This window comes from Eptesicus fuscus, chromosome 19, assembly GCF_027574615.1.
Source record: "Eptesicus fuscus isolate TK198812 chromosome 19, DD_ASM_mEF_20220401, whole genome shotgun sequence".
In the NCBI taxonomy this organism is placed as follows: Eukaryota; Metazoa; Chordata; class Mammalia; order Chiroptera; family Vespertilionidae; genus Eptesicus; species Eptesicus fuscus.
The window spans coordinates 7,644,400-7,660,816 of NC_072491.1; the positions used below are offsets into that span (position 1 = coordinate 7,644,400).

General features: G+C 44.6%; 1 protein-coding gene across 1 annotated transcript in view; it reads right to left on the minus strand.

Moving 5' to 3' along the window:
• Positions 1-790: 790 nt before the first annotated feature.
• RUNX1T1 (RUNX1 partner transcriptional co-repressor 1) overlaps positions 791-16,417 on the minus strand; it is a 121,404-nt gene continuing 105,777 nt past the window's right edge. Inside the window, exons 10-11 of the mRNA XM_054708513.1 lie at positions 13,973-14,163; positions 791-1,492 (exon numbers count right to left, since the gene is read on the minus strand). Coding sequence (XP_054564488.1) covers positions 1,217-1,492; positions 13,973-14,163 — 467 coding nt within the window. The 3' untranslated portion in view covers positions 791-1,216. The remainder of the gene's footprint in view (positions 1,493-13,972; positions 14,164-16,417) is intronic.

Sequence of the window (16,417 nt, forward strand, 5' to 3'; positions counted from 1 at the left end):
TATCACTAATACATATAGATATAAAAGCAGCATAGAAAGATACAGGCTTCTCACCAACTAGGAATAAAGAGACTAAATGTGGGCGTATGGTTAAACTACAATGCATCTTCACATTTGTCCAACACATTTACAAGAAAAACACCATTGGAAACCTCACAGGACAGAAGTGTCTTCACACGAAGAGAACTACTCGCTTTTAATTAAAAAAAAATCTAAACAGGGCAGGGCTGGAAATTTGGAAAGGGGCTGGAGCCACGATTTTTTTTTTTAAAAAGTGTTTTTCAATATAAAAATGAATGAGCTGGAACAGACCCAATGTCTTACTCTGTGGAATCTCGCAAAAGTGAACAAACGTTGAAGGGTTAGTTAGGGCAGCCGGCTGATGTCAGAGCTGCCAGAATGCTAATTAACTGCAGGCTGAGTCTCTTAACGTGTGTACGTGTGTGCGTGTGTGCGTGTGTGCGTGTGTGTGTGTGTAAAGGAGCCTTTTGTATTAGGGCATTTTTTTTTTTTCTTGCTGCTGTATCCATACATCCCACTGCAAATCATCTTTCATTTTTCATTCTGTTGACCTGGATATTATTTCTTTTCAGAAACTTGGGGGGTGGGGGGGTTGAGGGGGGAACGAACATCTGTTTCTCCTTCCAATATGCTGCACATATGTGTGTTTTGTAGCGGGTCTTCAGAGTTCACTTAGCAACCCATGGATGCCATTCATCTTCTGGTTAAAACGTCTACCACTGTAGGCAATGCTCATGCCCTTGAGGGTTTTCCTCTTTTGTCCCCCCCCCCCCCCCCATTACTGTATATCAGGAACACTGTGTCTTAATCTTAGCATTTTTGCTTTCAACAGCAATTAGCAATCTCTTGGTTTGCTGTTTGGTAAAGCATCGGTTAATGAGGTCATCTAGTTTAAAATCCCAGCTACTGGCGAATAACAGGGAGGAGGTCAAATCTTATCACTTCGTGTCATATTCTCTGCTCTCTTTTCAGTTCTCCGAGGAGGAGATTATCTTTGTTATCCACAGGAAGTCCTTACGACCCGTGACTGGCCCTCTGTTTGACTACCGGTTAGTTCTCTCTTGCTCAAGGACTGCGATAGGAAAGTTCATCTACACACAAACAGACAAACAAAAAGAACTTCGAGCGTCTGAGGATGGCGGGTTGGTTTCGTGTGGGTGGTGGTGTGTTTCCTTGGACAGTTCGGAGTTCACATCTAGCGAGGGGTTGTCTCTATGGTGGAGGGGGTCCCCGGGGTGGTTGACCTCGGGGTGGCTGCTGGTGGCGTGTCCATGGGGCTCCCGGCCCCGCTGCTGGGCGTGACCGAGGAGCTGACCGCAGGCGTGTCCCCCTGCGGCTGGGCCTGCAGGGTCTGTCCACAGATGTGGTGGTGCTTTTCCCAGTCCTTGTGCTGGCAAAACGAGCCACAGTATCGAGCCGTGTTGCAGCCGCTGCAGGTTTCGCTTGCTTTACGGCCACAGTTCCAGCAACTCTAAGGGAGAAGGCAGAACAAAGCAAAATCCCAAATGAATCCACTGTCCAAACCGAAGTCTGGGGAACTGCGCTGGGCAGCACTGCCCCCTTTTCTTTTCTTAAATATTTTTTTATTGATGTCAGAGAGGAAGGGAGAAAGACAGAGAGAGATAGAAACATCAATGATGAGAGAGAATCACTGACCGACTGCCTCCTGCACGTCCCCTACTGGGGATCAGGCCTGCAACCCAGGTATGTGCCATTGACCGGAATCGAACCCGAGCCGACACTCTATCCACTGAGCCAAACCAGCTAGGGCCTGTCACCTTACTTTCAAGAACTCTGTGGTAAGAATGCAAACTCCAGGTGTATGTGTGTGCACACACTAAACACACAGAGATGCAGGTTTTGGTATGATGGCTGCCCAAACTTTTCTGCCAACAACTCTTAGGACATCTAACACCCTGGCTGGAGCAGCTTTCTGCTTTACCTGTCAAAGCCCTTCCTTTTAGGTTTGCTGTAGCTACTGCATTTTCCCGTCTAATACCAGTACCGCCATGGTCGCACACAAACATGTCACTCTTGGCAGAAGCATCTTCCTTCCAGAGAGAACAGAAATTACAAAGGGCCTACAAGAACCCTATATTAGACTCAAAGAAATGTAATGAAGATAGAGTAGTCTATTCCCTGCTCTATCAGACTAGAGATTGAGATAAGACCCTTTAACCTCTCCGTGCATTTAGTTGTTCCCACCGCACTCAGTCAGTGTACCTGATAAGCAAACTCAAACAGTCCCCTTGACTTCCGCTCCCTGCAGGGCAGGGTCCCTTGGCTTGCTTGTTCTCTGTTATTCTCTAAGCTCCCAGAACAGTGCCTGATATATATAGCAGGTGCTCAATAAACATTTGACTGAATCTGAGTATACTTAAGTTGACTTTGAGAAACTAGAGATACTCAAACTGCATCAATAATAAGGCATTTTATTTACACACAATGCATTCCAGCTGATGGCGTTCCTTCTAGCTTAGCGACCCTGTGTAGTCAGAAAAGTGGAGGAAACGAAAAACTTAGACCTTAGCAAGCCCAGTGCTCATAGGCAGTGCTTTCAAGAAGTGAAATAAGCTCAAATGAGGTTGCCTCTGAGATTCAAACTTTGAAATAGACACATCATGAATCAGAGCACAACGTATTAGAGACGGAAGAGCACCTGTATAGGATCGATCACAGGGAAGAAAGGAGATTTGGGGAGGAGGTAAAAGGTAAAGTCTCTCAGGCACCCTAGGAGGAGGCGAAACCTCAGGAAGCCAACTTTAAATTTTCCTACTGTAGTTCCTTTGGCAAGACCAACCCCACTGCGAATGCTCTAGAAAGGGAACTTAGCCTTGTGCGTGCATCTTTTTCTCTTCATCTTCCTTGGTTCTGGTTATTTTCTTGCAAAACAAACTTCTGTTGGGCGCAACGTAATGATCTTTAGTGTGAATTTAAGTTGTGTGACCTTCTGTAGAGTTGTTTTACTTTTGGGAATGGCTGTGTCGCAATTGAAATGCATTTTTAAAGTCCTAATATACATGGATATTAAAAACCTCTCCTGCATGTGTGTTACTTGAAGCATGCTGGGGGTGTGGCTTCAGGTGGGCTCAGGAGCCGACTTTGAACATCCCAGTGGAAGGTCGGCCTGTCACCCTACTATGTGTGGCTTTACCCCTGTGCAAAACAGGCAGAGAAATGTTCAGCAGTCGTCCTAACTTTGTTAGGAAATAAAGGGCCTCCTGGAGTTTCACGTGCTTAAAGCCTATGAACTCAAGAACTTGACTTTAAAACTTCTAGAAAGAGCTCAGCTCTACATTCTTATTTTTTTACTCTTCAGAAGTTATGGCGCCAATGAAAGGGGGGGAATAAAATCCAGAAAAACCTCAAGATCTCAAACGCTGGTCCATGGGGGGTGTTTTACATGAACATACCTGAGGAAATACATGTTCACATCATGAATAAAATTACAATTAACCATCAGTCCTGGCACAAATTTTTCTTTTTTCTCCTTTCATTTAACCAGGAAAATAACTCAAAAGATGTGTACTTCTGACCCGAGGTTTCATTGCAAGACGTGAAGCCCTTCTTCCTCAAAATTAATTCCATCACATTTGCATGTACAAATGACCCCGTAAAGTCGTGAGCAAACGTGGGCGTGGCCCTTAGGAGCCGTGAGGCCTGACATGGCACTCAGAGTGAAGCTTAGTCACTTTTAGAAGAATGCCAGGTGGATCCTGGAACAAATGCAGCAAATACTAGAAATTACTAAATGACAGCAGAAAATTCCAATGAGAGAACAGAGACTCAGATCCAAAACAACATTTTAAGGAAATTAAATATCTATCTAAGTCAAGTGGCTTCTTCAAAATATCCCCTGGTGTGAGGGTATTCTTTGCTGGCAGAGGCAGGTTTTGGCAGACACAACAGTGGTAACTGCCCGGGACTCAACGCAGCCGTCAGATTGAAATCAGATGTAGGCAACCTTCTCAATTTAAGCTGATTAAACACACAGACGACACCAGGTAATTATAGATGCATGTGTTGGGGGGTTGGATCGAGGAGACAGGATGGGGACTTCTTTTATTTTTAAAGTGTTTTCAAAGATGGGAACAATTTCACAAATAAAAAAAAAAATGGAATTATGCCAAATATAGAAACAGATGTTTTGGATCATGAAGCTGCTGGGAATTGAGCCTGCGTGTCTCTGTATGGCCGGATTCTGACCCAGGATTCAAGGGCCCTTGCTAATTTTACCTCTATCCCCATTCCCAAGTTGTTGGATCAAATTCATTTACCACCCACCGCTGGGAAAAAACAACCTTCAGCGGTCGGAAGGTACAACAAAGAGCAATTCAAATGACCCGGTAGGGAAAAAAACACAAACAAAACGACATATTTTTATTCCTCTTGACATCGCACTGCTGCAATGACTGTGTAGGGAACTTTAGCATAAGTATTCAACTAACAAAAAAAAACGTCCAAATTGCATATTCCCTTTAAAAAGCTCATTAGAAAACAGACAAAGCAATTTCTATGACTATATTTCTCTTGGGTGGTCCTTCTGAATTTCCTGTCCACTAGTCCCGTGGTCGGCAAACTGCGGCTCGTGAGCCACATGCGGCTCTTTGGTCCCTTGAGTGTGGCTCTTCCACAAAATACCACGGCCTGGGCGAGTCTATTTTGAAGAAGTGGCGTTAGAAGAAGTTTAAGTTTTAAAAATTTGGCTCTCAAAAGAAATTGCAATCGTTGTCCTGTTGATATTGGGCTCTGTTGACTAATGAGTTTGCCGACCACTGGACTAGTCCATACCTGCAAGACTGATGCGTGCCCAGTGACACTGGGGCCCTCACTGCCATGCTTCTGGGGACAGGGAAATGTAGAGAATCCTGTGAGGACTGTCATCTGGATAATTTTACGTTTCTAAGCTTTCTGCTGTTCACAAAGGTGGGAACTAAAAATTGTGTAAAATCCCCATAAATTGTGTACAGCCATAAAGGGCAGGGATACAGTGGTCAATGATTTAATCCAATGTTACCTTTTTTTTCAATTTGTGCTTGTTATAGTCAGGCTAGTATTTCCCGATACTTGCTCTATTTATTTGTTTGTTACCTATTTTATTTTATTTTTTTTTAAATAACTGAGCCTGCTGGTGACTCAATTACCACAATAGTGTAGAAGGCTCAAGAACAGCATTTCATAGCAAATTTCATTCCCAAATCCAATGGCACTTTAGAGTCTTCCCTTACTTGTGACAATATGGTCCCTTTTCAGCATAAGGAATTTTTTATTCCCTATCTGAAAAGTGGGAATTACTTCACTGACCAAAATTGGGCGGAGTCAAATGAAGAACATGGGGCTGAACACCATGCTCCCCTTTGCTAAATGTGCTAATGCCACAGAGAAAACGGGAGTGATGGGTTGAAGCTTTCGAATGCCAAAGCTGTATGTCAAAGACTATTAATACTTTGTTACATATCAGCATTTCTCTTCATTCCTAAGAACAAAATTATTTCTTTCATCTTGTTATTTTAGATAGAGAATGGACATTCTTCCCTACTGGCAAAATAGTATCTTTTCTGGTTCCTATTGTTGAAAATTCCTTTTCCAAGCAACAAAACACTTTCTCCTGAATTACCGTATTTTCCGGCGTATAAGACGACCCCCAACTTTTCCAGTTAAAATATAGAGTTTGGGATATACCCGCCCTATAAGATGACACCCGGCGTATAAGACGACCCCCAACTTTTGAGAAGATTTTCCTGGGTTAAAAAGTCATCTTATACGCCGGAAAATACGGTACTTTTAAGTTTCTCCAGTTCTTACATACCTATAATTCTCCAGAAAAGAAAAGAAAACCTCTCACATGCAAAGAATGCTCAATGAATTTAGTAGAATGTTTACAATTAAAATTCCCCAAACTAAAAGAACTCTACACAAGGTAGCACAACCTACATTCACACTGAAGAACACATCTTACATTGCGCTCAACAGTTTAAAACCACTTTAAAATACACGTTGCAGCTAGGAAAGTGAGACTCAAAGAAAACTGAGGCTCCAAGAATAAGCAACTTTAGAGTAAATGACATGTAAAATCACACAGAGTACATCGCTAACGTTTGATTCACCCAGGTCTTAGGACTGCAAACTAAATACTTTCGAGAATGTCACACTCTGTCCATTTCAGCTCTTTCTAAGAACCTGTTTTGGCAGGAATAAGGTTAGCAGGGTGGGTGCTCAACTCCTGAGAGTGGACAGAGGTTGGGCCAGGAATCTGGAACACTGAAGACAAGGTATCATGTGTACTGGAAATGGCTTCCAGTTTTGAGTGGCTTGAGTCAGCCTGTCCTGGGTTTCTCCTCCGACAGGCATGGACGGCTACACAAAGAGGATTCCCACTTACTTCCCCTGACACTTCACTGGTGATCGGTTCCCTTTCTCCATCCTCAGTGTCCTTAGACTTTCTAAAGACTCACCACGACTCATTCTTTCCCTGCCCCTCCTTTTCCAACTCCCCTTGTTGAAATTCCCTCTAATTTTGGTTTCTGATATACTAACATTCTGATTCTTCTACTGTAACTTCTTCTTCTTCAGTTTGTTCCTTTTCCTCTCAGTATTTGGCGAGGGGGAAGCTGGCATACAAAAAAGAAGCAAAGCTTCTCTTCCCACCCGCTCCCCTGTCAGGATGTCCTGGCTTCAACTGTTAGATGTAAGAAAATGACGATTGAGCCCGTTTCTCCAGCTCTCGTTTCCTTCCTGAGCTGCTGTCCAGGATGCTCCCCGCCCCCTAAGTCAGCATTCCCTAACCCTAACTCTCCGGTGTGGTCCATTTCAGTCATTGGCAACATTCGGGCCCAAGACTTTGGAAACTCCTATTGGAAACTCCTATTGTTTTAAGTCCCTGCAACCACTCAGTGCAAAACCCCCCAGACTTTGCTTCCATGGTCCCTCTCCCTTCCTTTCCCATCTCACGGTTACTGCCCACCTTCCTCCCCTGCCCTTCCTGTCTTCTTAACTGGTTTCACATCTCTCTTACACAGACACACTGCTCATCTGTAAGCGGACCTGCTTATAAAACAGTTCCCCCCATCTCATTTGCACCTCTCTGCAAAGCGGGTCACAGAGACATGACCCCAGGTTTGCACAGGAGACAACCGAAGCCCCGAGAGGCAAACCGCTCAAGATCGTTCCACACCCAGAGCTCCAACCCCTCTCCCACAGACAGCGATAGATCTAACAACTGGCCTTTGAAGAAATGAAACAAACAACAACATCACAACACAGTCACAGCTCGTGCTCTGGGAGCTCCAAATTCTTTCGGGGGTCAAGGGGTCTGATGACGCGGCGCGGCTTTCACAGGAGCAATGCTCTGAGAGCCCCGTGTAGTGATATGTGGGAACTACCCTCTCCGGAGGCCACGTGGGGGGTTCGGGCCACGCTGTGCAAGTCCCGCTGGGAGCGCGGCCAGTAATTCTGGAAGGAGTAATTAGGAAGGGCCTCTCAGAGGGACCTGCTCACACTATCAGGATTTTGCAGATTCTAGAAACAGAAAGTTTAAAGATACAGTGTTTCTGCCTTGGTGCCACAAAACTGCCCAACTTCGATATACACGGTGCAGTTCTGCACCTATGGGGGAGTACTGAATAAGGGCTGATTTAATCTGGGGGGAGATAGCACTTTGGTGGCTTAAAACGCAAGACTAACCATTGGGGCAGTACAATTATTTACTATCTGTTCTATGTTCATGTCTAGTAACTTGCTCCGATCACCTAAGCCAGTGGTCGGCAAACTCATTAGTCAACAGAGCCAAATTATCAACAGTACAACGATTGAAATTTCTTTGGAGAGCCAAATTTTTTAAACTTAATCTTCTTCTAACACCACTTCTTCAAAATAGACTTGCCCAGGCCATGGTATTTTGTGGAAGAGCCACACTCAAGGGGCCAAAGAGCCGCATGTGGCTCGCCAGCCGCAGTTTGCCGACCACGGACCTAAGCTAAAGCAAGATATGGATCTCAAAGAAGAGCTGTTGTGGGTTCTTTTAAAATAGGCCCTATCTAGCCCTAACCGGTTTGGCTCAGTGGATTAAAGCGTCAGCCTGCAGACTGAAGGGTCCCAGGTTCGATTCCAGTCAAGGGCATGTACCTTGGTTGTGGGCACATCCCCAGTGGGGGGTGTGCAAGAGGCAGCTGATCGATGTTTCTCTCTCATCAATGTTTCTAACTCTCTATCCCTCTCCCTTCCTCTCTGTAAAAAAAAAATCAATAAAATATGTTAAAAAAAATAAATAAAATAGGCCCTATCTTACTTGGGGGTGAGGGGGAGAGGAGGGACTATATAGGTATAAAAAGAGGAAATAAAAATGGAAAATAAAAAGTTTCAGCCGAAACTGGTTTGGCTCAATGGATAGAGTGTCGGCCTGCGGACTCAAGGGTCCCGGGTTCGATTCCGGTCAAGGGCATGTACCTTGGTTGCGGGCACATCCCCAGTAGGGGGTGTGCAAGAGGCAGCTGATCGATGTTTCTCTCTCATTGATGTTTCTAACTCTCTATCCCTCTCTCTTCCTCTCTGTAAAAAATCAATAAAATATATTTTAAAAAAAAAGTTTCAGATGGCCAGATTCAGCAAATGTCCTTTCTTTTGATGTATGCTAATGTTGGCAGTACATTCTTGGTGAGATATGTAAACGCTGTAAAAAGAGAAACTACAGAAAATATCCCGTTGCTTAGATATGTCTGAGGTCCAGCGTCATTCTGCTATAATAATGACAGACGATGAACCCAAGCCAAGTCAGAGAACTAGGTGGGAATCAGCGGAAGGAAGTCCAGTGAGGGAGCAGAGACACCACCACACAATCAGGACAGAGAGAACCCCACTCCTGCCGCGTGGCCATCAAGCAGGTGGGATGAGGGGCGGCAGCCTGGACTGAGGCCCAGCTCGCGCTCACTGCTGTGAGGCCGCTTGACCTCCTTAAACGCAAAATGAAGACAACAGCACCGTGGACTCCACCTGGGCTCACAGAAAGAGCAAATGAGCACAAGGACAGAAAGCACTTTCTACCACATCTGGCGCAGAGTTAAACATTCACTGAAGGTCTTCTTGTTTTACCCCAGGCAAAACAAACTCCATGTCACCCCCCAGGAACTATGCTGAGCAGGGGTCCCAGGTGCTGGGACAGCCGGGGTTACAGGACTGCTCTGTCCCGGGAAAAGCTCGCCCTTTTCCTCTGAAAAGTGTTCCTGTTTGAATGATGCATTACATGGCCCCCTACAAACAATACCCATGTGTTATCTGCCTTACTCCACACATTCTTCCTGCTGTTTTCTCCAGTTCAGTTCTTTCCAACCCCTTCTTCCTTTCTGGAACTTTTCCATTCTTTACAGCTTACCTTTCAGAGCCGCTGGGTTTTCTAAGCAGAATGGGCATTATTAGGTCCATTCAACACGTGTGAAAACGGACGCAGGAAGAGAAAGACTGAATTCAGATATCATACAGAGAAGAAGTCCTTCATGTAAAGAGCTCAGAAGAAACACATGAACAGCCACTCCAAGCTAGAACTCTGGTCTCCTGACTCCGAAGTTCAGATTCTTTTATTTTCTTTTTTAAAAATACATTTTTATTTATTTCAGAGAGGAAGGGAGAGAGAGATAGAAACATCCATGATGAGAGAGAATCATTGACTGGCTGCCTCTTGCATGCCCCCTACTGGGGATCGAGCCCACAATCTGGGCATGTGATCTTGACCGGAACCGAAGCCGGGACCCTTCAGTCAACAGGCCGATGCTCTATCCACTGAACCAAACCAGCTAAGGCCAGGTCATTTCTTAAAGTCCCCCTGAAGGAGAGAAGTTGTGCTTTTCTATCATCTACATGTGTAGTTTTATTGATTCAGATTATAAAGATCATATGATCTAGGCAAGGGATGCATACATATCTACAATTGGAGGTTGCTTCAAATAAGAAAGGGAAAGAGCTAAAAGAATGTTTTAGCCAGAAAATTTCCTCTATCTTGTGATAAAGGACAGTGGAAAATATGGACAGATGATGCCCTGTGCTATTGCTCTCAAAACATGTGAAATTAAAATATTTATATTAAAAAAATCTCATTCCTTACCGAAAAAAATGGAGGCTGACAGGAGTAAAATGAATCACCCCAAACTCCCCAATGCAGTGACTGAGCTGGAGCCAGAATTCAGTCTTCTGAGCCCTCCTCCTGCCACACCCATCTGCCCCTGAGCTTTGCTAGCAGAAGAAGATCGTCTGATTGGCTGAACGTGGCCTTTTAAGGGGTATGACTCTATAATCTATTACCCAAACCCGGACACCTAGAGTGAAGGGGGCACTTCTGATCATTACATGGGGACAACAGAAGTAACCTGAGACGGTCTCACTCAAACTGAGATGCTTGGAGCCCCACCTTTACATATTACAGTGCACTGTCCTCATTTCCACATTCGGCCGCATCAACTACGTAAGCTTTTGTGCTCTAGCAGCCCTTTCCAATCCGCAGAGGAGATCTGTCCGGGTTAAATAACTGCTTTGAGCTCCTTTAAATATTTGAACTTGGGTTGTTCATGCACAAAAACTGAAGGAAACGTACTCCTTCACCACCGGCACACACGCTGTGGACAAATCAAAGCCACTAAGTGTCTGAAGGTTGCTCAAGGAAGACCACCCGATCGGGGACACTACAAACCCTACAGGTCCACTGAAGAATCACAGCTCCTTCTTCTTCCTTGATGGCTAACGGATCACCAAGTCCTACCCAGGCTATCTCATGGGTATTCAGCTAGTCCACCCCCAACACCACTACCAGCCAACCATCTTCATCCAACCAACTACCACTAACCACATAGATTGTTCCGGGACAGTCTTCCCTTGGGAGAATTAGAGACACAAAGCACTTTTATAGTGTGTGTGTGTGGGGGGGGGTATGTCTGAGGGGTGGGTGCATATAGACTGGTGTGCAAGTCTGGAGGATACCCAGCTACATTCAAATGAAATATTTCTTCCCTATCGTTCTTTCCTCTCTCAGGAAAATGTCTACATTACTTTTGCAGAAAAGAGGCTTAATCATAGGAGAGATCGCTCCATCCTGCTCAAGTCTTGAAAAGTGGTCCTGCAGTTCAAAGAGAAGAAAAGTAGGAAACAGGACCTGCGCTGCGTTTCTGTATCTGCACCCCCAAATCTCGGCCGTGATCCTCATGAAAAGACCCTTCTTCCGCCTCCCAGCTGTGTGACGCTAGCCAGGTGAGTTCCCTCATGGCTAAAACTGTCACGTCTCCAAGTTCTAGCCACTGGATAAGACAGTTTCACACCTCTTCACATCACGGGCAAGACCAAAGCTTGTAGAGCCTTTGTGGCTTTCTCAAAGCCACAGAATTGTGGGAGATGGAACCAGGAATTAAATTTGGCCCTCTGAGTTCCACACCCTTCCTCCCAGCACACTGTGCTTTAAAATCCTTGGAAAGTGTCACCGAAGATAAGGATAGTGCCATATTAAAGATCAGTTTCCCAAGAGAGCCCCAAAGAAAAACAATAACTGTAGAAAATCACTCATACCTAGGTTTTTTTCCATCCTATCTACTATTATCATAGCTACTATTTGATACACCATCTATGTATATAAAAGCCTAGGCAACCGTTATGACTGGTTGACTGGTCGCTATGACAACACACTGACCACCAGGGGGCAGACGCTCAACGTAGGAGCTGCCCCTGGTGGTCAGTGCGCTCCCACAGCCAATCTCCCACGGCCAGCCAACCTCCTGCGGTTCCTCCCCCAGACTGGGCGAGATGGCCCCGATCGCCGGCCAGGCTGAGGAACCCCACTGGGGGTTCCAGGAATTTGTGCATCGGGCCTCTAGTATTTTTATAATGCTGAGTACTAGGGTCAAGATCATACATTTTCTAAACAGGTTTTATGAATAAAGATAAAAAGCTTATAGACACTGAAGGGGGGTCCTCAAACTTTTTAAACAGGGGGCCAGTTCACGGTCTCTCAGACCGTTGGAGGGCTGGACTATAGTTTAAAAAAAAAACTATGAACAAATTCCTATGCACACTGCACATATATTATTTTGAAGTAAAAAAAACGAAACGGCAAAAACACCCGCATGTGGCCCGCGGGCCGTAGTTTGAGGATGCCTGTTAATTAGAGCATGTTATAGGATGAATACAAAGACCTAGTTCTCAATTTCTTTCCACACATTTTCTCTTCAGGATTTAGTGATTTACAAAATACTCAACCTAAACAACAGACCTGAAACATTCATGTGAAAGTGACAATGTTTTAATAATGCCAACAACTGTGCCTCCCAGCATTACTGACTTGAATAGAGCGGGACAAATTCTCTCCAAAAGATGCGAATGATTTTTTTTTTTTTAAAGCACAAAACAAGGACCTTAAATATCTTAGCCACAGATGCCAATAACACTGAATTTATGTCTAGGTTAACTTAATAATGAAAAAGTCAGCAATTGAAGGGTAGATAAACTTCCCTTTGTCCCTCTTTTCCCGAGCAACTTTCAAATGCTGAAAATCAATTCCTTTTGTCCTCTTAATATTCATCTGCTACACATTAAATACAAATTCTGGGCACCGAGGGATTCCCACAGGGTCTTTCATCTACAGAGAGGCCTGGTACAAATTAAGTTCTTACTCTCCCTCCCAAATTATAGACATGTATTCTGGTAGACCATCGTTTTATCAGCTCATGGTTGTGTGAGTTCAGTTAATTGTCCTTTATGCACACTTACTTTGGGGTTGGGCATTGTGGTGCTGTATCAGTGCGTAGTAGTGCCACCTGCTCCGACTTATAGACCATTTTAGAAAGCAATCTGTTAGAGACTGTGTACTTCCCAGATCCTTGAGCCATTTAGGCTGTGTGTGTGTGTTTTAATATCCTGGAACAGTGGTCGGCAAACTCATTAGTCAACAGAGCGGCAAACCGTGGCTCTCGAGCCGCAGTTTGCCGACCACTGTCCTGGAACAATACAAAATAACATTGCCCCTGTCAGTGATGTCACCTAATAAAACAGTTATTAGAAATAATGTGGAAAAACAGACTGTGCAGAAGATCTCTTAGAAATGTTTAATTGAGGCAAACATGGTTTTAGCATTGGATTTAGGACCAGTAGTCAAGGAAATGACTTTGATCCTAGGCATGTCATGCGTGTTTGGAGAGCAGCTGACACAGGGTATCGCTGTTAAAGCCCTGCCTTGAGAAGGAAGCCTCGTGCATACGCTATCACACACAGCTGAGTGCTGAGTCTCCAAACGGGGCTAGGAAGTTACAAGAATTTCACTTCAATCTGGTACCTCGCAAATACATTAAAAATTTCCTTTGGCGGAGTTGTTCTTTTAGGTCTCTCATAAAGGCAAAATTTGATCAGCTTTCAACCAATTCCACAAGTGCCAGGACTCCCCTGATTATTCTAAGTTTCACCCCAAAGATTTGTTGGTCTCAGTCCAGTAGCTGCTTTGATTTGTGATCTCCTGGATCACAACTGGGCCCTCCAAAAAGAAGTCTGACCATTTGCGACAGCCTGGGTGGACCTGGAGAGCATTACGCTGAGCGAAATAAGCCCCTCGGAGAAAGATAAACACCACGTGATCTCCCTCATTCGTGGAATATAACGAACGATATAAACTGATGAACAAAAAATAGATCCGGAGACACAGAAGCATGGGACAGACGGTCAAACCTCACGGGGAAGGCAGGAGAGAGGAGGGTGGGAGTAAGAAATCAACCAAAAGACTTGTATCCGTGCATAGAAGCTTAGCCAATGGACACAGACAGTAATGGGGTCAGGGCATGGGCTGGGGGGTGGGGAGTGGGCAGGGAGAGGCCCATGGGGGGAAAAAGGAGACAGATGTAATCCTTCCAACAATAAAGAATTTAAATAAATAAAAGACTGGGCGCTCTCATCAGCGGAGCCCCTGCCCGCCCCGGGGGGCTCCGGCCCTCACCTCGCTGGAGTCCTCCTGCTGATTGATGACGGCCAGCGCGTCCTCCGCCGCCTGCCGCTTGGCCTCGGCCACCGTGCGCTCCATCTTGGCCCGCTCGCTGGTGATCATGTCGTGGGCTTTGCGCTCGGCCTCGGACACGGCCTTCTGCAGCTCCGTCATGGCCTGGCGCTTCACCTCGTTGACGGCCTCCTCTGCAGGCCCGCGGACCACAGGGGACAAGAGGACAGTTCTCCGTTAGCTCGGGGCGCAGGGCGCGGGGCGCTGTCAAATGGGACAGGTGCATGGGGCGGCGCTCCCGGCTACCTACCCACACAGCACGATGCCTGAAATTCCTTGGGAAAGCAAAGGCTGGGGGGCTTTGACTTGCATTTCTAGGGATATTTTTTAAAAAATATATTTTTATTGATTTCAGAGAGGAAGGGAGAGGGGGAGAGAGAGAAACATCCATGATGAGGGAGAATCATGGATCGGCTGCCTCCTGCACGCTCCCTACTGGGGATCGAGCCCGCAACCTGGGCATGTGCCCTTGATGGGAATGGAACTCAGGACCCTTGAGTCCTCAGGCCCATGCTCTATCCACTGAGCCACACCAGCTAGGGCTGGGAATATTTTGTAAACTACTTCTCATCATTACTACAGCTTTCCTACCACCACTAGGACCTCCAGAAAGGGTTGTGAGACCAGGCTAAGCGTTTAAAGGACAAAACCACGAGAAAACTGTCCAGATGATTCACACACATAAAGAAGGCGGCCAGCCTGCCACCAGGCTATCGGTCGGCGATTTTCAACCGGTGTGCCCCAAGGATTGTTAAAACGTGCAATACCTGACTACTGAGTCAGGGGCACTGACCTCTTTTCCGTTAGACTGCCAAATAACACTTTCTTAAATGACAACAGCTAACACAATAGTCACTGGTGTGAATGAATCAACATCATGCCTTATGCCTATTTTTTTTTCTTTCAGAATTTGATCATTAGTTTACGTGTGCCACGATATGAAAAAGGTTGAAAATCACGGCTCTACGTTAATACAAACATAGAAAAGTACACAGGTAAAGTTTTCAGAAAAAATAAAGGAAATACATTTTACACATACACATATTTAAGGGCAAACAACTGTTTTAGTGGTAAAAAAAAATAAAGCACAACAGTAAAAAGGTACTTCGTATAGCAATTAAGTTAGTGCAGACCTTTTAAAGAAAATCGATGATAAAACAGACAGATGATTCAGCTTTTCTTTTTCTTTGATCATTTCCTGAGTAATAGGGATGTGTGCCTTTATAGACTAACTGACGGAGATTTTTAAAAATCAAATTTCTCACTTACAGATTTTAAGCTGTTGTCTATCCAGTTAATCAAGTACGTGCGCAGTTTCACATAACCAACTGTTGCACTGGACAAACAGAACTGAGTCACATCACAGGCCGAAACCATCGGGCCCGACCACAGACCTGCAAGGTGTCCAGTTAGCCTTCTTATTTTAGCTGCGGGACGTGTGCAAAGATTTGGCTAATGTACAACGCAAGATTGACAACTAAAACAAGTAATTTCCATTTAAAAAAATTAACTGTCCTAATTAACAAGGGAAAATATCCTCCCCCTGAATTAGTTTATCTAATTTTCATCTCCATTCAAAGCAAAATGACAATGATTAATTGAAAATTTAATAAGGAGTAATTATTAACTTGGCAAACCTAGTACCAATTAACACTCTATTAAAACTAATTATGACATGTTTCAAGTGCTTGCACTTAATTGTTTCACCCACTTAAAAAGCACCTTAATTAAATGTTCTGTTTAATTAAAAACATAGATTCCTAATAAAAATGTTTTACTGTAGATTAAAAATGTACGCGATGCAAATACTCCTCTGGTTTCTTAAATGTTTATGGTTTATTTCACACATCCACCGTCCGTGACTTGAGGCTCATCAAGAGCCCTCCACTGGTAATTAACTGTCATGACTTCTGCAGCCTTCCTCATTTGAGCAGCGTTATTCCTGCAGTTCATTCATTGGCAATTACTGGCTGATGGGTTTTATAAAACTAAAATATAAGGGAAGAGAGCCAGACTGTAAATATGAAGTAAAATACCTTAAGCTTCTATTGGCTGCTTTAAGATATGCAGTTAAACTCCGAATGGAAACAACACTGCAGAGCGTGCAGCACCTTCTTCAGGAATGGGCAGGGGAAAATGCCGTCATTACACCATCAGAAATGCCGTGGGGCAACCAGGGAAATACGGCCCTTCTAGCCAGACAGCCAGGGTCTCATGTAGCTTGAATATTCAAAGCGAATTAGAATTCTGTCTAAGTGGGAATACAGGACAATAATTTTTGCTTACCATCAAAGCTGTAGCTTGACTAATTGTATATGCAAATCAGGCAATTTGTATTTAAATTATGCATTCCTATTCTAATCCCACAGGCATCTACAGATCAGCAGA